Source organism: Pteropus vampyrus, unplaced genomic scaffold (genome assembly GCF_000151845.1).
Source record: "Pteropus vampyrus isolate Shadow unplaced genomic scaffold, Pvam_2.0 Scaffold15, whole genome shotgun sequence".
Classification (NCBI taxonomy): Eukaryota; Metazoa; Chordata; class Mammalia; order Chiroptera; family Pteropodidae; genus Pteropus; species Pteropus vampyrus.
Window position 1 is genome coordinate 12634896 of NW_011888796.1, and position 27494 is coordinate 12662389.

General features: G+C 31.1%; 2 protein-coding genes and 1 non-coding gene across 4 annotated transcripts in view; 2 read left to right on the plus strand and 1 right to left on the minus strand.

Annotated features, from left to right (window-relative positions):
* The window catches only part of ERO1A (endoplasmic reticulum oxidoreductase 1 alpha), a 37805-nt gene extending 14402 nt beyond the window's left edge, over positions 1–23403 (plus strand). The window contains exons 5-16 of one of the 2 annotated variants that reach the window (XM_011385428.2): positions 3490–3566; positions 3650–3723; positions 6216–6336; positions 8285–8331; positions 10484–10495; positions 14115–14141; positions 14241–14333; positions 15214–15460; positions 15929–15998; positions 18879–18965; positions 19053–19186; positions 20371–23403. In XM_011385428.2, the coding sequence (XP_011383730.1) occupies positions 3490–3566; positions 3650–3723; positions 6216–6336; positions 8285–8331; positions 10484–10495; positions 14115–14141; positions 14241–14333; positions 15214–15460; positions 15929–15998; positions 18879–18965; positions 19053–19186; positions 20371–20431 (1050 nt within the window). In that variant the 3' untranslated portion in view covers positions 20432–23403. The remainder of the gene's footprint in view (positions 1–3489; positions 3567–3649; positions 3724–6215; positions 6337–8284; positions 8332–10483; positions 10496–14114; positions 14142–14240; positions 14334–15213; positions 15461–15928; positions 15999–18878; positions 18966–19052; positions 19187–20370) is intronic. The other variant, XM_011385435.2, reaches the window with a different exon arrangement.
* On the plus strand, positions 14402–14520 carry LOC111735943. Its single transcript, XR_002779019.1, has one exon. It is a non-coding gene; the product is annotated as a 5S ribosomal RNA (ribosomal RNA).
* A 587-nt stretch (positions 23404–23990) lies between the features above and the next one.
* Positions 23991–27494, minus strand: part of GPR137C (G protein-coupled receptor 137C) — a 49531-nt gene continuing 46027 nt past the window's right edge. Inside the window, exon 7 of the mRNA XM_011385439.2 lies at positions 23991–26843. Within this exon, the coding sequence (XP_011383741.1) occupies positions 26666–26843 (178 nt within the window). The 3' untranslated portion in view covers positions 23991–26665. The remainder of the gene's footprint in view (positions 26844–27494) is intronic.

Genomic DNA, 27494 nt, shown 5'->3' on the forward strand with positions numbered 1-27494 from the left:
ATAATTTTTTTGAAACAGGATTCAAACATATTCTACACATTGCATTTGGTTGACGTGTCACTTATGTTTCTTTCTCACTCTTTTCAAATAAATTTTTGATTTTATAATACTTTTAGATTTGCAGAAAAATTGTACAGAGTTCCCACATACTCCACACCTTGTTTCCTCTGTAATTAACATCTTACATTAGTATGGTACATTTATCACTATTAATGGACCAAGATTGATACATTATTACTAACTAAAGTTCATACTTTATTCAGATTTCCTTAATTTTCTACCCAATGCCTTTTTTGTGTTATAGGATCCCATCCAGGATGGCAAATTACATTTAGGAGTCATATCTCCTTAGGTTCCTCTTGGCTGTGACAGTTTCTCAGAATTTCCTTGTTTTTGATAAGGTGTTTTGAGGAGTACTAGTCAGGTATTTGTGGAATATCTCTGAACTAAGATTTGTCTGGCATTATGCTCATGATCTGAGTATGGCTATGTGTTTTTGGGAGGAAGACTACAGAAATAAAGTGCCATTTTTATCACATCACATCACATCACATCATGTCACATTTTATCAACATGACTTATCACTGTTAATGTTAACCTTGATCACCTGGCTGAGGTAGTTTTGTCAGGTTTCTCCATTGTAGATTTACTCTTTATCATCCTTTCCATAGTGTATTCTTTGGAAGGAAGTCACTATGCACAGCCCACATTTAAGGAGTGCTTCATCTCTTTAAGGCTATAAATCGTTTGGAATTTTTCCATATGGAAGATTTGTATTTTCTCCCTCTATTTACTTATTATAGATTCTAGTTTTTATTATTTTCAATTCTCTGTTTTCTTGTTCACACACAGAGTGAAATCATAGCCAGTGTGTTGGCTCCAATGGCAGAACGTTGCACATAGTTAAATGATGCTATTGTCAGCTATTTCAAATAGAAAATCTTTAAATCCAAAAAGTTTTGATTTTTTTTTTCCATTCATTTGATGGACTCAAAGAAAACTTTTGGAACTTCATTTTGTTGAAGGAAAACATTTGTCACTATTGTGAATGCTAGTATAAACTCATTTAAAGTTCGAAATTGAAGAAAAAATATTTGTTTTATGACAATAATACATATACAAATTTTACATATACAAATTTTGATAAAAATAATGCCCTTACTAAATCAAGAAATCTGTTAATCAGAAATAAATTTGCAATTGGTTAAGATACACATAATTGTGTCCAAATACAGTGATATTTTACCAATTGATAGAAGTAGTAATTTTCGAATATATAGATTTTTATGCAAATACCATAAAATTTTTGAGATGAAGCTAATGCTGAAAAAAACATACCTTTGGCATGGTAGGAGTACTTGTTTGTTGTTCATCATCAATCAGATTTTATAAATGTTCGAGCCCTTAAAAAACTGTTTTGTAAAACAAAGCATCCCGCAGTGGTATTGAAAAAATTTTTAATAAATGAGCCCTTTAAATGTTGATTATAGTTTGTTTAAAAATAATGGAAAATCATTATTCAAAGCATCAATGAATGGAATGCTTAAGGCAAAAAACAAAACAAATTTCAGCCTTTGAAGGTTTAGCAAATCGCAATTTTTATAACGAAGCTTGTATAAAAGACCTTGAAATTTATTTCTACAAATATTTAAAAAAACTAGGGAAGGAATTGAATACATTAAGTGAGGACAGTTCAAATGGTGTTCTAGGTTTAATTCTGAAATTTTATAATTGTCTTTACCTGTGGGAAGAGTCTTCTCTTGATGAAACTCTTGCTTTTAGTTGGATAAATTTATATTCTGACCTGAAGTAGAATGAATTTAAGGCTTACAATTTTATAACATATGTATTTGGAAAAACTAAAATAATACAAAAAATAGACAACTTATTTAATAAATTTTGTCTTGAAATTTTTATTGAAGAAATGAACTTTGGAGGCAAAAGAATAAATGTGATAATATTTTCACATATTTACATGTAGACAGAATATTTTCTCAATTAAAAATTATATCTCCAGAGAAGAGTCAATTGAAGGTATTGATAATTTCAAATTGATTAACCATAAAAACTAACTTTAAAGAAGATTATTGGCAATTTCATGAAAATTTAAAAATAAGGACAAATTGAAAAAATATTTTCCTTCCAAAAAATACCAATTACATAGTACAAGACAGATGTGACTCAATGAAGCTGATCGAATTATTACTAGGAACTAAAAATAGTTATTTTAACTTATGTTTTAATGTTCAGATAATTACAATAAAGTTAAAACACTTTTGTTTTAACATATATCAGTATAGTAATATACATAGGTATATGTTAATTTTTGAACAAATTTTGATCAGTTTTTGACATGTATTTTAATCTTTTTATTTTGAAATTATTTCTAATTTATAGAAAAGTAACAAGTTTAGTATAAAGAGGTTTTTATGTGCTCTATACAGATTCATTAATTCTTAATATTTTGCCTCATTTGTTTTAGCATGCTTTATCTAAGTGCCTTTTATTATTATTTTCTGAACCACTCGAAAGTTGGTTGAATATATCATATCCCTTTACCCCTTAATACTTAATTATGTATAAAAGGACTTTATTTTTACAAATAGTCTTTGAATTAAGCTATTTCAGAGGTCAACCAGTGCAAGGAAACAAAGTTGTTATTTAGTAAATACATATTTCAGAAAATTATATCATTTTCAGTTATTTTAGTGTTCGCTTTTATTCTCAAAAGTGTCGTAGTCTGGATGGTCATTTGTATAGTCATCCTAATAATAAGCTGATAATAGGCACTCAATGTATATTTGTCGAGTGATTGAATTTGTGGCCTCCTGCTTCCAATGTTGCCTTTTAGCTATATGGTGGTGATGACTAGTGTATTGCGAAATCTTGTGATCCATACTTGCTTTCCCTGTGCCACATAAACACCTAGAAGTATATATGTATAGTGCTTTAGACATTGAGAAGAAATGTGGTTGGTAAAGAATATATTTTAAACACCTAAGGACATCGGAATACTTTTTATAAGACTTAGTAGGCCCCAGGACATTTTTAGAATGATGACATTTATAGTGAGATGGACCTTAGACACACATGATCCAGTTCAATCACTTATTTCATGGAAGAGAAAACTGATGCTCACAATTAGGTCATTAGAAAAGTGGGATATTGCCTCATGATTCCTTGCCTCGTGACTTCCTCATACTTTAAAGATTTTTTTAGTGAAGATTTTGATAATGAGTTATCAGAACTATAAACTATTCTTTTTTCGTGACCCTAATAGTAAACGTGTTCTCCAGCAAAAACAAGGGGCAAAGACTTCTACTTATTTTTTAGTTTCAGGAGGAATGTGAAGGCTTACTTTTTTTTTAAAGTGTTGAAGCCAAGGTGATGGTGCCAGGTATAAAAGAACCTCAAATAACTTAGAAATTCTTTTCAAAAGTTTTAAAAATGCAGTAAGTTGTATTCTATTTATTCCCTTTTTTGTTTTAGTATTCTGAAGAAGCCAATAATCTCAGTGAAGAATGCGAACAAGCTGAGCAACTTGGAGCTGTGGATGAATCTCTAAGGTCTGATTTCTTTTTTTTTTCAGCATTATTTTATGTTTTTTCATGTGAAATGTTAACTTAAACACTATTATCTTTGTTTAAAGTGAGGAAACGCAGAAGGCTGTTCTTCAGTGGACCAAACACGACGATTCCTCTGACAACTTCTGTGAAGCTGATGGTATAACATTTTTTATAGTATGCATTTTGTTTAAAATTGTACCTAAGGAAAAATAATTCTTTTAAAATGATTTTTAAAAACTCAGTTTTTGTTGACAGTTCCTCAAAAAGCTAAACATAGAATTACCATAGGACCTAACAATTCACCTCCTAAGCATATACCCCAAATCTGAAAACTCTGAAAAGTGAATATTTTTCCCCCTAAGTTTACTATAGGTTCAGTCAGTGTGAATATTCATTCATATATTTCACAGCAGAAATATTTATGGCTTTGATTAAAGGTTGCTGCCCTAGTCCCTGCTGGAGTAATAGTCAATATGTGTTGCATGTACTGTATTACTTTTCTAAAATCTGAAAAGTTCTAAATTCCAAAACAATCTCTGCTGAAATTTTTGTCATTTCCTTTGGTTGTATTGAGGCCATTTTGGAATTCCTTTGGCCCCTGGGGTGTTGGATAAGGAGATGCAGACGTCCCAAGATTTAGACTGGTAGAGGAAGGGGATAAATGCTCTCCCAAACCCTTAATTTTACCATCTTTTCTACAAGGACTCTTTGGCCTAAACATTGCTATCTGAGATAAAATTAAACTTATAACATGCAGAACGTTTTTTTTAGGCCTGCAATGTTAGAGAAAGAATGGTAATATTTTAACTTATATTTAAAAAGTATCCTTTTGAGATGATCAGCTTATATTTGTTTAGGAAGGACTGAGAATCAATAATTCACTTCTTATGTGGTGGAGTTCTGATATCTTGGGTGAATCACTTGTCCATTTGCATTTGCTTATTCCGTTAAAGAAGAGTTAATATTTTTTTTGAAGAACATCTTTATAAGAAATAAATAATGTATGTAAATGGTAGGTGGAGTATAGAAGGTATTTTATAATTCTAAATTTAAAAATTGGAGCTTTTGTCATCTGGCAAAGTATGATTATAGTACCTTTTTAAAAAATAAAATAGAGAGACATGAAATATTTTTTATAAGTAAAATTATGAGGCAACTAGTGTTTATCTCTAGGCAAAATATTAAAAATATTAATCATTTCTTGGTGATTAGTTTTCTGCCTTAAAATAGTAGATGCTGAATATTATTTAGATATTTTGAGAATCAGGGTTATTTTTATGAATTCATTATAATTTGCTATACTGTGCATTACTTCTGCATTAGACTCTGTTATTTCTGGATGCTGTCACAGTGTTGCTTCTAGAAGTGAATTTCCCCCTAATTTATGCCTCCAATATACTATAAAGTGGGATAAAAATAACTGAGCTTAGTTTTATTTTTGCTTTTGTCTTTGTTTTTTTAATAAGAAGTAGTTTCTAGTGAAAACCTGACTCATAAGCACTTTCTGCTGAAATTTTTGTCATTTCCTTTGGTTGTGTTGAGGCCATTTTTGCCCACTTCCTCATTCTTTGTTGGTTTATATTTTTAAGCTTTCTAGATGGGTAAGGTATTGCTGTGCTATTAAAAAATTTCCCAGAGCCACTGGAGGACTAGAGCCTTTTTTTTTTTTTTTTTTTTGGTTTTGTAGTTATAATGCATATATAAATTATAGAACATATGAGAAAGCAACATCCCACCAATTTTTATATATTTTCATATATATATATATCTGTAATTGGCTTTTCTATAATGTTTACCTTTTCATTTCATTAGATAGCCTTTGTATCTAAAGTTTTGACTGTAAATGGTCTATTAAGATACATCATAACACCAATACCACTAGCTAATATTTATTATTCTTTTATGATTGTCCTAAACACTCTGAACATAAAAACATGTTTAAGTCTCATAGTAATATTATGATTATTATCCCCATCTTACAAATGATGGCACAAGGCATAGAGAATTGACATAACTTGCACAGGGTTACGCAGCAGATAGTGGAGCCTGGATTCTGACCCAGACAATCTGGCTCCAGAACCCCTGCTTTTAACTGCTCTGCTCTGTTGGGCAATTAGGTTGCTTCCGATCTTCCATTTTATAAACAATGCTGACACAAATGTCATCTTGCGTATAGCTTTTTCTATATTTAAGATTATATCTTTGGGGTAGCTTTGTAGTGAATCTTGATGGTGCTCCTGTAAGATGTAAGTATTTGGTAATAAACAGTGTATGGTACTAATACTTCTTCATTTACCTTAGTTACTGTTGAACCACTGTGGTTTAATGTGGAGGGAAATGTATAGTATAGTCTTTATATGCATAGTTTATGAAAATTGAATAACCATGTTTCTTTGATTCTAAAATTCACATTTTTTTTTTTTTTTACCATTTTTAAAAGCAAGATGCTTTTGTGTACATTTAATGTGGCTGTGTTGGTTCTTTTCACTCTTATTGTTCTCCTGAAAAGTTGTTTTTAAATCCCTGAGGCATTGATACATCTGTGGTGCCTTAGAATCAATGGAATACAGTCTTGTATACTTGTATAGGTTTTTACAGGTAAATGAAAAAGGAAAGGCTTAATAAAACATTTTTTTTTTTTTTTTACAGACATACAGTCTCCTGATGCTGAATATGTAGATTTGCTCCTCAATCCTGAGCGCTACACGGGTTACAAGGGACCAGATGCTTGGAAGATATGGAATGTCATTTATGAAGAAAACTGTTTTAAGTATGTGTCATTTTCACTTAGAAATTTTTGGAATATGTAGTGGTTACTCTTCATAAACAAATAAACAAAAACCTAAAGATTTAAAAGTAGAAATCAAATTCACTTTGTTAAAGGCTGTATTGAGACACAGAAACTTATTTATTTATCCACTTCTCTGGGGAAACATGTAGACATGTTTCAACAAATATTTCTTCCTTCTTGAAAAGACTTAGAATAATATTAGACTTTTATGAGAGCATCGTAGGCACTTAAAAATGTTCCTTGAGTGGATTATAGAATCTCATTTTAGATATGAGGTGAAAGGGAGCCAGAGAGATTTATTTCATTTTCCAGGATCACATAGTGGTAGAGAATAGAGTAGAATATATTAACTCCTAATTCTCTTTTTGGTGCCTTATACTTCTCTTTTTGTGGCTTAGTTATTTTACCCACTTTAAAGTTAAAGTTAAATTAATTTCAGAGAATAATTATAATAGCTAACACTTTTGAGCATCACAGTGTACCAGGCATTGTGTTTGCTAAGCATGTTAACATACATTTTCTCCTTTAGTCCATGCAATCACTCGGTGTTGTAGTTGTCACTGTTCACAGGTGGAGAAACAGAGATTTGAAAGCTGATTTTAAATGATTTGTCCAGAGTCAAAGATCTAGTAAGTGGAAGAAACCACTTTATACTCAACCACCACAATGGAAGCAGTCAATTTAATCACTGGGTGACTGACACATGTTTCTTCAAGTTTATCCACTTGAGAGCCTCTAGGCTCTAACCAAGGTGCTTATTGATTTTTGGAAAAAATTTGTATGTGTGTGTTTGTGCGTGCACGTGCGTGTGTGTATTATGCTATCTCAGATGTGGGGGAAATTCTTGGAAAATCTTTGGAGTTTCCAGATATGGAGATAATACACTTCATTTTCTGTAAGTCAAATATAAACATAAGAAATCAGCAAGTAGGTTTATACCAATAAAATATCAGAGTGTTCCTGTTTTTGACTTGAATAATTGTTCCAGTTTGGGAAGTGGAGAGTGTCAGTATTTACTCATTTCTGCCATGTGTTTCATTTAAATTCTCTTGACTATTATTCAGAATATTTAGTGTATTGACTTAATTTAAAAGTTTTTTAAAAAAAATATGAACTAAAAGAGAGTTCTGTTGAAGCACTTGTTAGATATTATATTATAGTTCTTTTCTAGCTAATTTATATCATGATTCCCACAATATTTCTAAAATATAAACAATGCAAATTGAGTATGTTAAATTATAGCTTACACATTCTATTCCAAAATGTCTTAATCTGTGCAAATTTGTAAAATTTAAATAATGGACATTAAAACAATCTCTACACTTTACTAATGAAACTAATGAATATTTATTTTGAGATTTAAAAGCACTTTGGTGACATATTAACTCTCTCTTTTTTCTTATTAAAAAATACCTTTTATTGAAATCATCACAAACTTGATGGCCACAGGGCAAATTGATATACCTAAGATTACCTAAGTGGAATATAATCTACCCATATTGTTTTTTTTTCCTTTTTTATTTTAATGTTTGTTTTGGGTATTTATATTTTTTGCTTGTTTGTCTTTCAATTAGGAGTGCACTTTGTGTCAGACACACACAGGTGTATATAATATATATAAAAACATACTAGTGACTCTAGGAGAAGAGCCTGAGTAGTATTTTTTTCCTTTATTTGAATAAATGCTTAGGAAATGACTTTGGCTGCTATGATGGGAAAAGATCAGAAACTGTTATCACTAAAACAAATAACTACCACCCTCCCTTAAAGCAATTAGAGAAAACTAAATATTTTATAAGCTCAATAAAACAATTTGATTTTGGATGTAGTCATTCAGAAACTGTCTGAGATAATTTCACTTTTACTTAAATAATTACAACATGATAGGTAACATTTATATTTTATACTTAATTTTTTTTGTTTCTAGGCCACAGACAATTAAAAGACCTTTAAATCCTTTGGCTTCCAGTCAAGGTGAGTTATTTATTTGCACTACTATGTTATTTATCAGCTTTTGTTAGATGAGGAAGGATAAGGCAAGATTAGGGTTGGCAAGAGCATATGAGATCATATAGTTCTGTTTCCACAGAAGCTATGCCTCACCCTTGCAGAGAAATTGATTTTTAAAATAGTTACACTTCAGTGAGGAGTATTTTTGTAATTAAGTTCATGCTATTAGACTGTCATGGGATGAATATTAGGTTATATTGTTTATTCTATTCATTTTTTGCAGAATGTGTATTCAGTTTTTCTACTATTTTTGTTCATTTTCTAGTTAAATGAATAGCTAAGAAATTTCTCCCTCAAAACTTTCCTAAAACTTAAAACTATTGTATATTGGGAGTCTGATTTCAAATTCACATGTCTTTATATCTCATTAACATTTTTCATTTTCTACTTATACTCAAGGTCTGGTCCAAATGCTTCCTTTTCTATAAAACTTTCTTTGATCCTCGTAACTGGAAGTAATCTCTTCTCCTCATGAAGTGATCTTAAGACATGTTTTGTTTCTCTTACAACTCTTTCCACTGTCTAGCATCAGTTTATTATTATTTATATATCTATTGCTCTACCTAGTACTTTGGACATATGGACAACATTTTTTGGTTTCATTTCGTAATCTAGAGTCTGGCACATCACAGATGCAGTTTGTTAGATAAATGATGGTTGAAAATTGTCCTCATTTAATGGTCTCATCTACAACAGTGAAAATCACTGTTCCTTCAACAAATGATTATGTACCATTTACAATGTGCTAGGTAGGCACTGTGTAGGTGCAGAAGTGATGTAAAAATTGAAATTCACAAACCCTTCTCCAGTTTATAATAAGCAGTTATACTATATATCCCTGTTCTCTGAATATGTGCTTACTGATAAAATCTTTGATGTGCTTTTAGCAAATGTGTAAGGTTTTTATTTTTAAAATTTATTTGAAAAGCTGCTCATCTTGTATGGTCTGTAAACATAAATTTCCTCCTGGAAGGCAGTGAGATTGTATCATTCCCTAAATGTTGGCAGACTGGTCTTTCTAAGATTAGAAATGAAAGAACATCTTTAAACAAGGCTTTTGGTTTATACAGAGTCACATATGGTATCAGTGGAAGATAGTGATTTAATATCAGATGAAGTGCAAATTCCTAGACAAGAAGTGATCTTTACTATGAACTCACATTATGATCTGATAAGTTAATTAACCACCCTCACTTATCTTAAAGATAAATGGGAACAGTTTAAGTGTTTATCATTAGGGAACTGGTTAAATGATTTATGGTACATTCACATAGTAGAATATAGCCATTATAAATGTTGCTGAAAATTCGTATTCATTTTTATCAATACCACACTGAGGAAAAGCAGGCATCAAAGCATTATACAAGTATGTATAACACATTTTTGTAAAAATATAGTATCTAAATATCTATACACAAAGAAAAAGGACATTTACCAAAATGTAAATGGTATTTATCTTTGGGCAGAGGGAGTTATGGATAATACTTATTTTTACTTTATCTGTGTTCTTTTTTAAAAAAAACATATATTTGCAATGAGCATATGTTACTTTAACAATCAGACAATGATGGCATTAAATAAAACTAGGCAAAATGAAGATAATTTTTCAGCGTAAATGAGCAGCTGCATACAAACTCTTGAATTGTGCAAAATTTGAATCTTACAAAAAGCTCTAAAAATATTTCTGAATAGAGTAAAATTTTATGATGTCAGTCTGGAGGTTTCAAAACAATAACAAATCTGTAGCAGAAACAATTATAGCTTTAGGATAAATAAATGTGGAAAATAACTAACTGTTAAGTCCTTAAGATATTTAAGAGTACTCTCAGATGATGGATTAGATTTTCTCTCTTGTTAGCCCAAACTAAATCTTGTATGAGCCAAAAATACTCTTTATCCAGGCTATTGGAGATGTTGCCATTTAGTCAAATCAGGCATAATTCCTACCACTGATAAAAGTTGCAGTCAGAAGTATCTCACAGATTTTGCTTATGTGGATGAAATGATGAACTAAAAACAACCATTATAAAAAGTCTTATTTTATGGAAGTGTAGCATTTTTAAAAGAGGCATCTGGAAGGAGTTTACAATAATAAACATTTTGTTTTGTTTTTCAGGGAAAAGTAAAGGTAAGTATAATTTCTTTATCATACATTATATATATGAATTTGCTTATATATTCAAATGTTTCTTTGGCAAACCTTTTTCTTTCTGCATCTGAAACAAAGAGGTTAATTTTTATTTCTTTATCTAAAATTCCGGAGGTGAAAGCAGATTAAGGGAAAATGACTGTGCCTGGCATCAGACAGTAGAAACACCCTGCCTCAGCCTCAAGTAATTTACTTGTACATTTTCCCTTGTCATCTAAAAACACCCTCTCCTCTACTGGTTGACCTCTAGGGTCTGCTGGGTTCTAGGCATGATCACAGTGTTGATCTGGTTTCCAAGGCTTATTATGCTGACTCTTGGGTGTAGGTATCACTACTAACCATTTAAGTTAATTGTAATTCTAAAAATTTTAACATATTTTTGGTTTACTTTATCTTTTTAAGAATCTTTTTTTTTTGCTTTATGAGTAAGATTGGAGTGATTTTTGTTATTCTTAAGGTCACGTGTTTAACAATATTAAATAAAAGACTAAGTAGTACTTAGCTTTAGTCTAGCTAGATGAAATTGCTAAATTTGCTAAAGTGAAGTATCACTTTCCTCTTCCTCACAATTCTCTATCTTCTGAACATTATTTTTATGAATTGCTTTTGCATTATGTCTAAATAACAGAATACTAAAGTCTGATAACATTGCTATTTTATTATTATACTTTATATTATATTATAGTAATGATAGCAGCTAAATAAAATACTGAATCAACTGTACTATTGGGAAGAGAAATAAATCTGTAACAATGAGATTATTTTTCCAAAGATACCTATTTTGTTACTGTTAGTGGTGATCCTATAATTTTCAGTTTTTAGTAACCTTATTCTACCTTGGTATTCCTGGTCCTATGCTATATTTCAGCAACATCAGAGGAGACTATTTCGGTTTTTCAATACTATTTGAAGATCTTTCATCAGAGAAAAGATTGTTAACCTGTGGAGGCTGTCCTTAGAGAAACTATCTTATTTATGACTATAAGTAATCATTTGGTCAAATGTGAAAAAGTTATCTCTGACAGCTGTCATATTAGGTGATTATCTAACTGGATCAGAATCAGGTCAAGTTGAAAATAGCTACTTCAGGATTATAAAACTGAACTAAAAATTTCATCAGAAGGCTAGGTCTCAAACAATATTATACTCCTGGCTCCCCTCCAATTCATGGTCCAATACTTGAAAGAAAATGCTAAAGGTTTTTTATAAGGAAGCACATCACTTGTAATCCCATAACCCTAAAATAATTGATAATGATAATGGCTAAGACTACATGCCAGTACTCTTCTAAGCAATTTACAAATATGATTTCATTTAATCCTTCTAATAATTCTAGGAGTTATTATTTTTATCTCCATTTTATAGACAGGGAAAAATGAGTCCTAGAGTGGTTTAACAACTTAGCTAAAATTATATGACTTATAAGTAGCAGAATTTGAATTCAAATCAGGCAGCTTGGCTCCATGGTCCATGTTCTTAGTTACTAGGTCATACTGCCTCTCTGTTAACATTTGACAATTATTATTATTAATATATGTATATTTTCATAGTAGGTATATTTATACATTTGTACATTATTATTCCCATTGTCTACTTGCTTCCCTAGCCTATATCTTAGTCACCTCAGGCTGCTCTAACAAAATGCCATAGACTGGTGATTTAAACTAAAGACATTTATTTTCTCACAGTTCTGGAGGCTAGAGATCCAAGGTCAGGTTGCCAGCAGCTATGGTTCCTGGTGAGGACCCTCCTCCTGCCTTGCAGATAGCCCGCTTTCTTGCTTTATCCTCGCATGGCACAGAGATAGAGTTCAGATCTCTTCTTATAAAAATACCAATTCTATCAGGGGGACCCCACCCTCCTGACCTCAACTAAATCTAATCACCTCCCAAAAGCCTACCTCCAAATACCATCATTCATAGAGTTAGGGCTTCAACATATGAATTATAGGGGGGTCGCGAATATCCATAACAGCCTGGATTTTTAGAAATGGATCTACTAGATCAAAGGATATGGACATTTTAGGCTCTTGATACATATATATGACCAGATTGCTTTTTGTCATTGAAAGGATGTGCTAACTTACACCCACAATCAATGTGCCAGCTAGTTTTACCTGACCCTTGTCAGCATTAAATATTATCATATTTTTATCTTTACTATTAAAAGTGGTATCTCTATAGTTTTAATTTGTACTTTTTATTAATAGTGAGACTGAGCAATTTCTATTATTACTATTTGTATTTTTTACTTTGTGAATTCTCTATATTATTTGCTCTTTTGCAGGGGTGGGGGGATCATTTTTTAATTGAAGAAATTATTAAAATTTTTCCCCCCCATCCACCTTTCCTCTGGTAACCACTAGTCTATAGTCCATGTCCATGAGTCTCTGTTTTTTTGTCCTGTTCATTTGTTGCTTTTAGGTTTATATCCCACATATAAGTGATATCATGTGATTTTCAACTTTTTCTGTCTGGATTATTTTGCTCAGTATGATGATTTCAAGGTCTATTCATGTTGTTGCATTATTTGCTCATTTTTAATGGGTACTTTCACATTTTTATTCAGTTTATGAGATTTTTACATATTTAGGATATTCTTTGTTGTGATTGCAACATACATTTTACCCACTTTGTTGTTTGCAATTTGCTTTTGTGAAGTTTTCTGACAAACAGCTTTTTAAAATTTTCAAATAGTCTAATTTATTGCTTATTCTCTTTGTTATTTCTTCCATTACTTTTATACCCATTTGGTTCATTTTTAATATTACTATAAGCAACTTCAGTCAAAAGAACTATATAGTACAATGTTTGCCACCTCTAGCAAATGCATACTTAGAATCTTTAAGTAGTTATAATTATTTCTTATGATGTCTTTTTATATATTATTTCAAATAAACATTTTCATGTATTGTTATTTTCGACATTCTTGTCATTTTAGTTTTATATCATTCTACAATGTTAACTAGTTATATAGTATTCTATCATGTAACTTAGGCATTATTGTACATTTTGATTATTCCATGTTTTAAAAATTTCCTATAATTACAATCATCTATCTACAAATTATACCTCCCCCAATATTGAGTTATTTTTTTAGAGCATAATTCTAAAGATATAAGTATATGAACAGTGATCATATTAGGTCATAGAATATGTGACATTTGGTTTTTGTAACATTTCTTTGGTCTGCTTTTTGAAATATTGACTGGCATATAATACTATGAGCTATATACAAATAACACACCTCCAATTTTACTTTGTTATTTTACTTTTCAAATTTAAAAAACTATATAATGAGTTTTTAATTTTCATAGCATGAGCTGTTATCAAGGCTAAGTATTTTTCCATGTATTGATTTACTATTTAAATTCTGTTTTGACCTCCTATAGAACACTTTATTCTGAAAGTTATGAGAGTGAGGCTACCTAAGGCTATGCTAAAACCTTCTAAAGACTGACCAGGAGAGTGGTACTTAACTGAATCTACACTAATAATGTTTCTCCTTCATTTGGAGAAATTGCAAATAAACTTTGGACCTTTTGAAAAACATTTTGGCATTTTTACAATCTTGTGACTTATTTTTCTTTTAATTTCAGAAAACACTTTTTACAGTTGGCTGGAAGGTAATTGGAAAAAAACAAATTTAAATGAAATTTTTTCTCATTTTTAAAGATATGAAATTAATTTTATAATCTGACAAGTTTCACAATTACTTTTCTTAGGCCTCTGTGTAGAAAAAAGAGCATTTTACAGACTTATATCTGGCCTACATGCAAGCATTAATGTTCATTTGAGTGCACGATACCTTCTGCAAGGTATGTTCCATTCACTTTTATTCATTTTACCATACTTATTTTCAGGTATTCTCAAAATGTCATTTACTGTCTATGGCCATGCCACCCTGAATGTGCCCGATCTCATCTGATCTTGGAAGCTAAGCAGGGTGGGGCCTGATTAGTATTTGGATGGGAGACCACCTAGGAAGACCAGGTGCTGTAGGCATTAAAAAAATTAAAAAATGTCATTTACCTAAACAGGAAAAAATTGACTCTGTTGAATATTAGGCAAAAAAAATTCATTATTAAATGGTAGCAATCAGGAATATAGGAACTATAGATACAATAGGGAAAAGTTCAGCATTATTTTAGCTTTCTACTTTCTTTTAAGAAGCTGCTCAAAATTTTACACATCACTTTGGAAATGTTCTTTTGTTGTGGGAATTAAAATAACTTCTAACAGCACAGTTTGTTACTCGTTAAAAATTACTCTTGCATTTGTGTGCTAACTTCAAGTATGGAGTTTAATAGGTAAAAGCATTTTCTGCTGCTCTTTATGCTTTAAGAACGCTGTTGAAAAATGACACCATGGTTGATTTTCATCAGTAACATATTTCTTCTGGAATTAAAGTATTTCTTACCTCTTAGAAATAAAATACAGTAACTTAAAAAAAAATAGGGCTTGAAAACCTGGTTTCTCTGTAAAATATTATTTTCCTTTTATGAATGGGTTCTAGAAGCTAAAATAATATAGAACTATTAAAGCCTACATTATATAAAACAGTTTTCATAGTTATAGTAGTGTGTATTTTAAAATATAAAATGACATTAACTTCTGCAGGCATAAATAACCTAGGTAAAATGAAATTTACTTAATTTAAAAATTCAAATTAAAAATTCAATTCTTCTTTCTTCTCAGATACCTGGTTAGAAAAAAAATGGGGACACAACATTACAGAATTTCAGCAGCGGTTTGATGGAATTTTGACTGAAGGAGAAGGTCCAAGAAGGCTTAAGAACTTGTATTTTCTCTACTTAATCGAATTAAAAGCTTTATCTAAAGTGATACCATTCTTTGAGCGCCCAGATTTTCAACTCTTCACTGGAAATAAAGTTCAGGATGCAGAAAACAAAATGTTACTTCTGGAAGTACTTCATGAAATCAAGTAAATTATATTATTACAATGTATACATTAATAGAAGAGTGACAAGTGGTATCCAGATTTAAATTCTTAAATATTCACTTCAGAGAAAGAAAAACTGTTTAAAAAATAATTAAAAGCTAATTTTGTTAATAGGTCTTTTAGAATTGTTTTGTTTTTGTTTTTGTTTTCACACAGCTATTAAAAGGCATATATTTTCAGTTTTAAGAGCCATTCTTTTAGTAGTTGATACCTGCATTATTTTCATATTTAGTTGAACAGGTTAGGTTTGAGACCAAAATTCTACTATATTATAGTTAGCTTTTAGATTTGAGGGTAAGAATTTGTGTGGGGGCATCAGAATGTTGATTTTACTGTATTTTCTACTCTATTTTAATTACATTATTCATCACTGACCAGCAAAATGTTATAGTAGCGGGACTTTTAATATTTTATAATATATGGAAATGAATATTCTATTTTAAAATGCAGGTCATTTCCTTTGCATTTTGATGAGAATTCATTTTTTGCTGGAGATAAAAAAGAAGCTAACAAACTAAAGGTAATTATTTTTATTCTGTAATTTTTAGATACAAACTCTTAGGCAGGTATGAATATAGGTCCACGTTTTATACTTAACAATAAATCTTTACATACATACTGAAATTGTAAGAAAGGAAGTCTAATGTCAGGTCCAACATAAAATCTAGTTTGTTTTATGTTCAAAATAACAACTGAAATCCATGTGTCACTGCACACTTTACAGATGGCTTTCATATCAATGATGTCATGCAACAAATAGAGGTTATAAATTAAAGGAAAAGGATCTAGAGCATGAGTGGCACTATTTGTCTTTGGCTGATGAGAATTCTGAAAATGGTTTTGGTTAAATTACAGGGTCCTTGTTAGGGAGAGAAGGCAGTGTTTTGTCATTCATCTTACTCAGTGTGACTAAAGGCATTTAGGAATGCTAGCATGCAGTTGTGGAAAGAACGGAAGACCTGATACCCCACAAAATGGGGTTTGGTTTTGCCATGCCTCTTTTAAAAAATTTGCTCATTTATTTATATTTTTAATTTTTCAATTACAGTTGACATATAGTATTATATTAATTTAGGTGCACAGTTTGCCTTGCCTCTTAATAGAAGTATAACCTCAAGCAAGACCATCTTTGTGTATCTTTGCATCAAAATGCTACAAATATAAAATATTACTAGATTTATTAAATGCTTATTATGTACACAGAGTATGATTTTTGTCATTAAAGGGAGAGACAGCTTCTACCCTCAAGGGATTGCTAGCCTATTTGGGAGTCAAGTAAAATTATATTACTGTTACAAAGCTGTAGGTAAGTAAAGGCAGGTGGGCTCCAGGAGCACTGGGCTTGATCTAATTTAATCAGAATATTTTTAACAGTCTTCCTCTAGTTCTTATTCTTAGTTTCTTTCTATAAAGAATCTGATTTTATGCAGTTTGCAGACAAAATGCTTTTTGCACTCAGTTTTTTGCTGTTAGATAATAGTTATTTTTGACCTCCCATCTACCTCCTACTTAAAGCATTCTTGCTAGAAATACATACCTCAGTGCTTATATAACCTCCTCCAAAGCTTCCAGGAACTTAGAAGTGAGAGGAAAGATGCTGTAATGACTTTTTTCCCTACTATTTTCAATATCTTTCTTATTTTTAGGATACTTACTGGTTTATTGGAGAGTGTTTTGGCATCCACTCTTTTTATATTTTGCAGATTAGAAATATTTCTCACAATATTTTAATTTTATCGGAATGGAAACACTCAAGTTTGATGTCCTATGGAGTTTAACAGATAATTTTTCTGAATCCTTATACAAGAAAGGAGTTAAAAAACAAGAAAACTTGTTAATATCATAGATTTACTTCTTTAAAAAAGTAGTTTATGGTGAACATCATTGATTTGAATAGTAACATAAGTTCATTTTAAAATCTCATCTTGTCTCCTTTTTACTCTATCAGTGTATGGTTAGAAATAGAGGACTTGCATGAAAGAGAATTGTTTAGTGTTCAATTCAAAATGGAATAGGATTTCACTTGAAAGCTTATAAAACATTTGAGAATAATTGGATGAGAATTTTTTGTGTGTGTGAGAACCACAGCAAGCTGATTATTCTACCTACTGACTGTAATTTTAAGTGTTGACCTAAAAACTACATAAACAAGGAGAATTTGTAAGCTATTTAGGTCTTGGTTATTTTAAGGATCACAAATTTTTCTGATCTGAGATCACTTTGGAATATAATCACTTTATTGGATACTGATTGTTATTTGTGGAAGTCAGAAGGTTTTTATTGTCTTCTGAGTTAGTAAATTTCTAGCTTATTAATCTGATTCTACCATAGTAAGTTCACTTAAGCACTGTGCTTGGTTTTAATTTTACAGTGCTCTTTTGGCTATTGTAAGCAACCACGCTTACTCTCTGTGTATGCCGTACAAAGATTTACTCAAGAGCTGCTACATTCAAGTATTCGAATTAACAAACATAGATTTAAATACAGAATTCAGACAATGTCTACAAAAGCAAGCACAATCTTTTATAACAGGTATCCATCCTTTACAAAACACAAAATATAGAATATTGCTAACGTATGGTAATTAGTAATAATTTGGGCTTTGTAGTAATACAAAATTTGTATTAATAAAGATACAAGATCTGGGATCCTATTAAAGATCTTTTACATATTACAGCTGTTTCACAGTCTCAAGGTGAATGAAGCATCTGGGAAAAGACTATCCCCAGAGTAAATTGCGGTCTGCTTTAAATAGTGGGTTCTAATCTTAGCAGATTTATTCCCATTTTCAGATCTTTGGTACTCTTCTTTTCTGGTTGAGCCCAGTGTGTAGTTTATCACATTAAAAAAAAGAGAGAGAATATGCTTCCCAAATTATAGGACTATTGGTATAACTATTATGAAGCCAAAGGTTTTTATTTTTTTTCTTCCTCCCTCCTGCTTTTTTTTTTTTTTTTTTGGTAAATGATGCCATCCAACCCCTCTCCCCCATCTCCCAATATTGGCATATAGTTAATAATAAAATACAACAGAAAACCTCAACTCAGTTACCTTTGTATATATTTGCAGATAGTTTAGCTTTGGAATCAGGTAGGTCTGAGGTCTAAGTTTTCTGTTTACCACGTATGAGAAATTACCTAACCTGGCTGAACCTTTTATTTTAATTCAGTAGGTATATATTATAATAATATCTCCTTTTGGATTTGTGGTGAAGAAGAAATGAAATTGTATATATAGATTCTGATGTGTAGTAGGTGTTCAGTGAATGTTGATTTTAATTCCCTTTCCTTTTTTGGTACTCTATAGTGCTTTGTATAGTGTTAGGCACATAGAAGACACTCAGAAATTAGTATTTGACCATATACTACAGCTTAATACAATTTTGTTAAATTGTTTTTAGGAGGAATTTCGACTGCATTTTAGAAATATTTCAAGAATCATGGATTGTGTTGGTTGTTTCAAATGTAGACTGTGGGGAAAGCTTCAGGTAAGCAAATGTAACTCAGCTTTTATTTTTGAATTATTCCTTGCACAAATAATTTGTTGATTTTTCTTTTTCTTATTTCTATTATAGACTCAGGGTTTGGGTACTGCTCTGAAGATCTTGTTTTCTGAAAAACTGATAGCAAATATGCCAGAAAGTGGTCCCAGTTTTGAATTCCATCTAACTAGACAAGAAATAGTGTCATTATTTAACGCATTTGGAAGGTTAGTTTGAATGTACTGCAATTCTTTCTGCTAGCCAAGTAAGTCTAATGCAACATGTATACTTTCAGATAAAACTGGGTAAGGAATATCCTTTATGGTGAAATTATCTCACTATAGAATTTTATGATCTTAAATGAAATACATTAAGTATGTCGACATAATCATGATTAATATACTGATTTATTTCAATATTCATCTTTCTGAATTTGTATATTTTTCCTAGTTATTTAAAAGTAATTTTTTTATGGTGCCCCCCAATTTTTTTAAGCCCCTGGGAAAATCATGTTGTTTAATATAGGTGTACCTGTAAAGTTTCTTTGTGAATTCACCATTATGTAAAAAGGTTAATAATTCTTTTAAAAATAATTTCAAAAAAATTACTAGAAGATAAACTTGAAAAATAAGGAGTTTACAATATAAAATTTAAGCAAAGTGCATTTCCTTCTGGCTTATCATATGTAAAAAATGTAGAGATTTATAAAAACTAATATCGTCTAAAGACTGCATTTCTTCACTTAAAACAATTTTGATTTTTATACTTTGGGTTTAAAATAATTGACCCTCAAAATTATTTTATAGTACACAGAAGCTTGATAGTTATATTTCATTGAGAAGTCTCCTTTTTTCATGGTGGAGAGCAGAATTAAAGTACATTTGAAATAATGAACAAACTTTACTTTTTATAAAAATTAGTGAAAATAATTTGGTCACACGTTTACTATTCTTACTCTTTAAAGTCAAAAAGCTTTGATTCTTTGTATATTTACTAAATATGGTATATTGATTAGTTTTCAGTACTCATATACTTATGCATATTTAAAATGAGTATTATAATGCTTATATACTTTATACTTATGTACTTTAAATGCTAAACATATGAACATACTTATGATTACTTAAAACACCTAAGTATTTTAATATTGATGTACTTTGCAATTCTGTATTTTAAAACTTAAACACTGAGTTATGAATATGTGAAAATTACTAATTTCTAGGCAAGATTATCTTAGTTTTACTACATCAAGTTAAGAACTAAAGTACATCAAAGTAGATTAAATGGTTTATGTGCCTTTAAATTTGTTGAAAGAAAGTTTTTTCTTTGCTCTAAAGATGCAAAGTGAGTAAGTTACAGAGAAAAGTTATCTAAGATTGTTTTTGAGTGAAATTTTGCTTTTTGGTTACAGAATTTCTACAAGTGTGAAAGAATTAGAAAACTTCAGGAACTTGTTACAAAATATTCATTAAAGAAAAGGAGCTGAATTGTGCCTGTTTCTGGATAATGGAGGTCAAAGAGTGGAATTTCATTCAAAGGCATAATAACAATGACAGTCTTAAAGCAAACATTTTACATAAAGCTGCTTTTGTAAAAGGAGAATTATATTGTTTTAAGTAAACAAATTTTTTAAATTGTGTTAAGTCTATGTATAATATTATTGTAAGTAAAAGTAACATTTGATAATGTGGTACACATTTTAAAGTTTAATATTGAATAAAATCAGGATTATTAAATTTACATATGGTAAAACTTAGGTAAACAATGTTTTAAGTCTCTCAAACTGAAATTTTGTGTAAGAAGATGTAATATAAGTAAAACTATGGCCAATGTGACAGGTGTTTAATAGAAAAATGCTGAGGAGGCTCTTGAATAAAGCATAATTAACAGCTTAAAAGTTTTCAATACTTTGAGTTAACAGAATTAGTAAATAAAAATACAGAATGCCCAGTTAAATTTGAATTTCAGATAAACAAGAAATAGTTTTTTAATATGAGTATGTTGCATGCAATATTAGGGATATACTTATACCAAAAAATTTTTCCTTATTTAAAATTCAAATTTAACTTGGAGTCCTGTGTTTTATCTAAAATACATTGGTATGAAACAAATCACTTTTAGAATTATATTACTATTTTGACTGGCTTGTTTTGGTGTGTAGAAAGATACAATGACAACCAAAATGCATAGGGTATTTCTAAAAATGTGAGTTTAATAGATTTATATATTTATTCTCATAATACTTTACCTAATACTGAATACAATTTAGGGAAAACTTTTTATTTTTATATAATTTTAAATTCACGGGAAGGTTTCCAGGATAATACAAAGAACTCTTTTACCCAGATTCACTAAGTGTTCATACTTGCTTTATCTTTCATGCTCTCTCTGTGTGTATACACATATTATTTTTTTCTCAATCATTTGAAAGTCAGTTACAAGCATCATGCCCTTTGAACCCTAACTACTTCAGTGTGTAGTACTGAATAATTTATTTAAAATTATTTTTTCAGAAAAAAGTAGAACTGTAGTATGATAAGCCTTAGAATAAGGAATCACTTTGAGTTCCAATCTGAAGTTCTTTTTGAGTTTTGTTGCCCTTTTAATGCTTGGTCTGTATAGGGCATGTAATTTTTGTTTTGTTGTACATAAGATTCATTTCCTTTTTCTCTCTAAAACTAAACTGTAATTTTGGGAGGTTTCCGTTAGTAGAAGCTCTTCAATGATAAAAATATTTGAATGGATTGAGGAATTTTTATCACATTGTAATTGTAGGGAAGAAAGAAACTGTATACCTCAAAATCATGTGCCTCTTTATATGTTCTTATTAGGTATACTATGTTGAGATGCTATATTATTAATAAAGCAGGGTTTACTTATATAATGGTTTAGAAATGTCATTTTACACTGCTGTATACTTTTTCTTCTCTCTGTCCCCAAGGACCGGTATAATGCCAAGCACATAGTGGGTATCCAATATTTGTTGAATGAATGTATGAATATGTATTCAGTATATTTTAAATGAATAATCACAGAGCTAAGTTTAACAATATGTGTTATAGTTTTCTTTCCCCCCTCATTTGAATAGGCCAAGAAAAGAAACACATTAACCTACTAGTTAAGTCAATATTCTTGGAGACTCAAAGACCATGAAGTGAGCACCATATATAAAAGTTTAAAGACATTTGTAGTACTCTGAAGATATGGTTGATTGGTTTAAATGGTAATTTTGTCTGTATACCTCTCTCTCATGCCCCCACCTTTTGACAATGAATTTTTTGGAAAGAATATTCCAATCTTCACTTTGTAACTTCTCACTTGCTCCATAACTAAAATCTGGCATTTGGCTCCATAGTTCTTAACAATCTCTTCCTTTGAAGTCTAAAATCCCAGTTCTAAATCCATAGTTCAGTTCACAAGGCATTTCTTATTTAACTTTTTTTTCTGCATTTGACACTATCCCCTTTGCCCCCGGTTTCCTTTTATTTCACCAGCTCCTGGATAACTCCTTTTTAGCATCTTTTCATTTATGCCTTAAATGTTATTCCTCAGGCTTTCATTCTTGCTCTCTTAAAAACCACTACTTCTCACTTTTGGGTAACTCCAATTCAATGATTTCTAATCCCTATCTTTAGCCCAGACTTGTCAATCCATCTGTCTACCACATATATTTCGTTGGTTGTCCCACAGATACCTGAATGTCTTAAAACAATCATTCTCTCCCAAATCTACTCTTACGCCTATTTTCCTTATTCTGGTTACATTCTGAACTATGAATGTCTAAATTCTCTAGGCTCACTCCTCTCCTCCATCTTCCTATCCAGTTAGTGTCTAAGCACTACAGGTTTTTCTCTCCATATATGATACATCACTGTCTTTCCACTTTCATTGCTCTTACCTAAAGTACTAACCTGTCTCCTTATAGCCAGCCTGTCTCCTCTTTTTGCTCCAGAATGCTACCAGAGTGGGTTTTCTAGAAGCACTCTAACAAGGTCCTCTGATATGTACCTCAGTCCCATCTCCCCTAGACCCCATGTTCTGATAAAACTGACTTACAGTTCTTCAAATGCACCATACTTTGGTCAGGCCTCCATATTTTGGTGCATGCTGTTCTCTTTGCTTTTAGCACCCTTGCCATCCTTCTCCACTTGGAAAATTCCTATGTATCCCTGCAGGCTCAGCATAAAGCATCACCTCTGTGAAATCTCTCTTGTTCCATACAAGGAGGACCATATCTAACTTTTGTGTGTCACCACTGTAATGACAACCTACCTCTATTGTGTCACTTATTGTACTGTATTGTCTTTTTTAAGCCTCCTTTACTAGAATGTGAGCCCCTTAAGGGCAGGAAAAAGAACTTTATCCATTTTTGCATCTCCATAGCATAGTTTTTGTTATATGAACATTTAATAAATGTTTGTTGAATAAATTGTTTTTAAAATGACTTTATTATATTAGGTCATACTTTCACTCCAAATATTCTTTACACTGGGTCAGTAGACTCCCAAGGATTTGTGGACTTTAGGGGGTCAATAAAGCTCCCGAAATTATATTCAAAATTTGGTGTGGTATTGGCAGGTTATGAAAGGAGTCTATTATGGAAAAAAAGAGTGAGACCTCTTCGTTCAGGAGAAAAGGCAACATTGCTGAGGAATTTCTTGAATAATCAAAGAATAGCTGCCCAAGACTATAGGCTAGATAAATTTATTCCTGTTTAAAATTCTAAGGGAAAAGAGAAAGCTGTTGTAAGTTATTTCATACAAGGGTTTTTCTTAGCCTACTGTTTGAATAAATATCCTATCTGATATCGTATGGATATTTTAAAGTATATGGCAGTTCATAGCAAATTAGTGTATAATATTAAGGGTAAATGATGTCCAGATGTCAGTAATTATAAGCTCACTCACAGCAGACTATTATTTGTAATTCCTGATATTTTCTCTTTCCTTTGGTAGCACTAGGGTTCCTGTCCTTATACGATAGAAATTCAGTGTAGTCCGTAAGAGGGATTAAGAAAACCAGACCTCCAAATAAAAGCACAAACACTTTTATTTTTAACAGTAGTGTTTTGTTACAATTTAGTGAAACAACAAGTAAATACATTCATTGCCCACAGCTATACTTTTACAACCAGTTTGAAACTGATTATATAGCTGAGAAACACCATTAAACAATAAAAAAAACAGGGAGCTATGCATTAAAAAGCCACTAGCTATAAATTACACCTTTCATAAAACTACGACCAGCTATAATGAGTGGTAAGAGTTTCAAAATTAATGGCCACCCAAATGAAATGATAAAAACAAGTACTGCTAATCACTGTAGAAATTACACACTTAAGCAATGAAATGCACTGTTCTAAGGAACTGAAAAGGAAGGTTTGAAATTGTCGTCATGTGCTTCAGTGCAGGATGAACAGGGGATCGGTAGCCCTTTGATTTTATAAGCAACTCCTTCTTTCGAGACCAAACTTAAAGTGCTCCTAGTGCTTTGGAATTTTTAAGCAAAAATTGGGCCAAAAGCTTACCTTTGTCTTTGGTGATACATTGTGGGAGATGTATATAAAGAGACAAATGCAAGAATTCAGGTACCCTAGTCAGTGGTAAGAGTAAAGTTATAGATCTCAAATTTGGAAGAATCAACTGATGCAGCTGAAAGAACCAAGTTGCTTTATCTGATATATTTTTTAAAAAGTAGTCTTTGCTTATCTGGTCAAATAGGAACATTATCTAGAGACGTTTTACTAGAAAAAAATTTACTTTATTTACTTTGAACCCTGAGGATTAACAAAGACAACACAGATCTCTTCAGATATCTCTAGATAATTAGCTACCTAACATTATTAGGAAAATAGTTGGTATTCTTAAAAGTAATCTAATAACTGAAGTTATTAGATATAATATACTCAGTTAACTGCACATTATGTTGTCACGTAAATACAAAGTTAACTTCTGTATTATAAATTTTTAAATAGTTTGGTTATAATGAGAGAACTTACAAACAAACAAAGTAACATTTTAACTATAGGTTTATGCTTCTGATTGAATTCAAAGTCATTTTGTATGATAAAAGGAAGAAATTTAATTGGCTGCACACCAGCCTCCCAAAAGATCGAAAGCATTGAAAATTTAATTATTCCTTGGGGTTTCACCTACGTTATACTTTTGTGAAGTTACTGCATCCATTATTAAAAAGTTTAAAGGTATTTTAAGTAAGAGTAGAAATAAAATACTACTTTCCAAGCAAAGTAGACAACAGAAAAGACAGTTGTATTAGTTCCAGTTCTGAAGAAATAGATCAGCAGACAATTGTATAAAGTTAGGCATCTTTCTTTAATTAGGCATGTTGTGACGACTTCCCAGTGTTGCCTGTTCCCTTGGCATCTTGAGGTATTCAGCATCTCCTTTCCATATAGACACTGATAGAAAGTGCATTTTAAAATTCTCTATCACCTTGGCCTACTATATATTTTTTTAGATTTGGAGCAGGACATTCAAGGTAGTTTTAATGGAATTCTAACAGTATTCAAATATCGTTAACCACTGGTTTTATACTTACCTAGTTAGTACCTTCACATGAGTTTGCTTATTTAGTCTAGTGCTGGAATTTGAATTAAATTTAATTTGGCCTTGCTCATATACAATATATAACAATGTGAAAACTAAAGAAGGACTTATGTTTTACAAAATATTGCACTTGAGTTCACTGCAATAATGTATCATGATTAAATTTACCTGAGGACAATCCTGATTTTTTAGGTAAAATCAGTTATATCTTGTTTCAACTAAATCAAATGTTTTTGAAATTGTATTCATGTTTTAATTTAGAATTGTATATTTTATGAATAATTCTTAAATGCATCTATAAACTTGTTTAGTCCCAAGAAGTTTCTACCAATATCTCCCTATGCAAAAACCACTATTGCTTTCTTGAAGAATCATGCTTAAACTACTACACATATCTTAATCATACAAAATAATCACTTAACCAATTCTATTCAAAGTAGCCACATAATTTTCACTGGTCTACTTTCTTCCTGAAGAAATGACTGTGGCTTTCCAAAGAACACTGCTGGTCATCATGGTAAAGGTTTACTACTATCATTTAAAAATGTGATTGTTTGAATAATTTTAGTTGGTATTTACAATCATGCTTAAAAGAACTATATTCAATGATTATATATTTTTAGTAGATTTTTAAAAAGAATAATACATTTTTATGCCTTAATTCTGTGCACTGTTCACTCTGTAAAATTTTTATTGGGTAAGAATTCCACATAGAGTACACCACTGAATATTCAGGCTTTGATTTTAATAGAAAAATTACCTCCTAATTTGGTGTACAACAACATCCCAGTGTGAACACTGAAGTATGACTTTGGGGACTACAGTGTACTCTTTAAGAACAAAGATAAAAGTGCAAATAGGCAAATATGCATTTGATATTCCAAAGTCAAGATGTCTGGAGGCCATCAAGTGCCGTAAGGTCTAATCTCTCTTTTCTCACACTCCAAACTTTCCATTTTACTTCACTTTACTGTGAAGAGGTCAAAAGTAATAGCCATATCCTCTGCTGAACACAGCCACATTTCCAGGCGTTGTTTTCAGTTGCAACAGATAATGGAATGTTTATGTAGATGGAATTTAAACGCATTGAATATACACATTCATGAAAAACAACTGAAGAATCACCACTTGGCAATGCTGTCAGTTTTGTGGTGTTACATATAAGCTATGGTGATTGTTCAAATCTAAATTACTACAAGTAAAGAGCAAAGGAGCAGTATCTGTGAGAGGTCCGTTCAGGTGGGGAGAGACTGTATAACTGTTGCTGCCACACCCCGTCATGGTGCCATACCAGCCCAAACCTTGTGAATTTGATAAACTGCAACAACAAGAAAAGCCACAGAACTATGATCAGGACATAAAAAGACACATTGACATTTTTAGTTTTCAATGAATTTTATAAAAGTTAGTGTCAAGTATACTGATATATGTTCTTTGCTAAATTAACATAATAACTTTCTACAAACTTTAATGACTTTTATCTAATATCCTTGATTCTATATCATATATTATAAAAAAATGACTAAATGCCACTCAGAACTAGGACTTAATTATCAGATAATAATAATAGTGTTTATTATACACTAGGCTATATTCTAAGTCATTTGTCTATACGCACACACATAGAATTATATATACATACACACACACCCATTTAATCTTCACAATAGCCCAATAGGTTCTATTACCACTCCTACTTTCACAGATGAAAAGCAGGCTAAATAAGCTGAGGTTAAGTAACTTGTCCAGATGAAATAAGGATTACAGAAAATACTATATCAAGCTGAAAGCATCACACAGGTGTGTATTAAGGCTTCTACTTTGCCCTGATACACAACTAATGTCATCAACCAACCCCCACCAGCTTTGACCAATAAGGGATCCTGAAATGAAATGGTGCCATTTTACCTCCAAGGCATTTCTCAAATAAAGGTTGCATATGAGCTTAGAGTCTGATGATAGTTCTTAA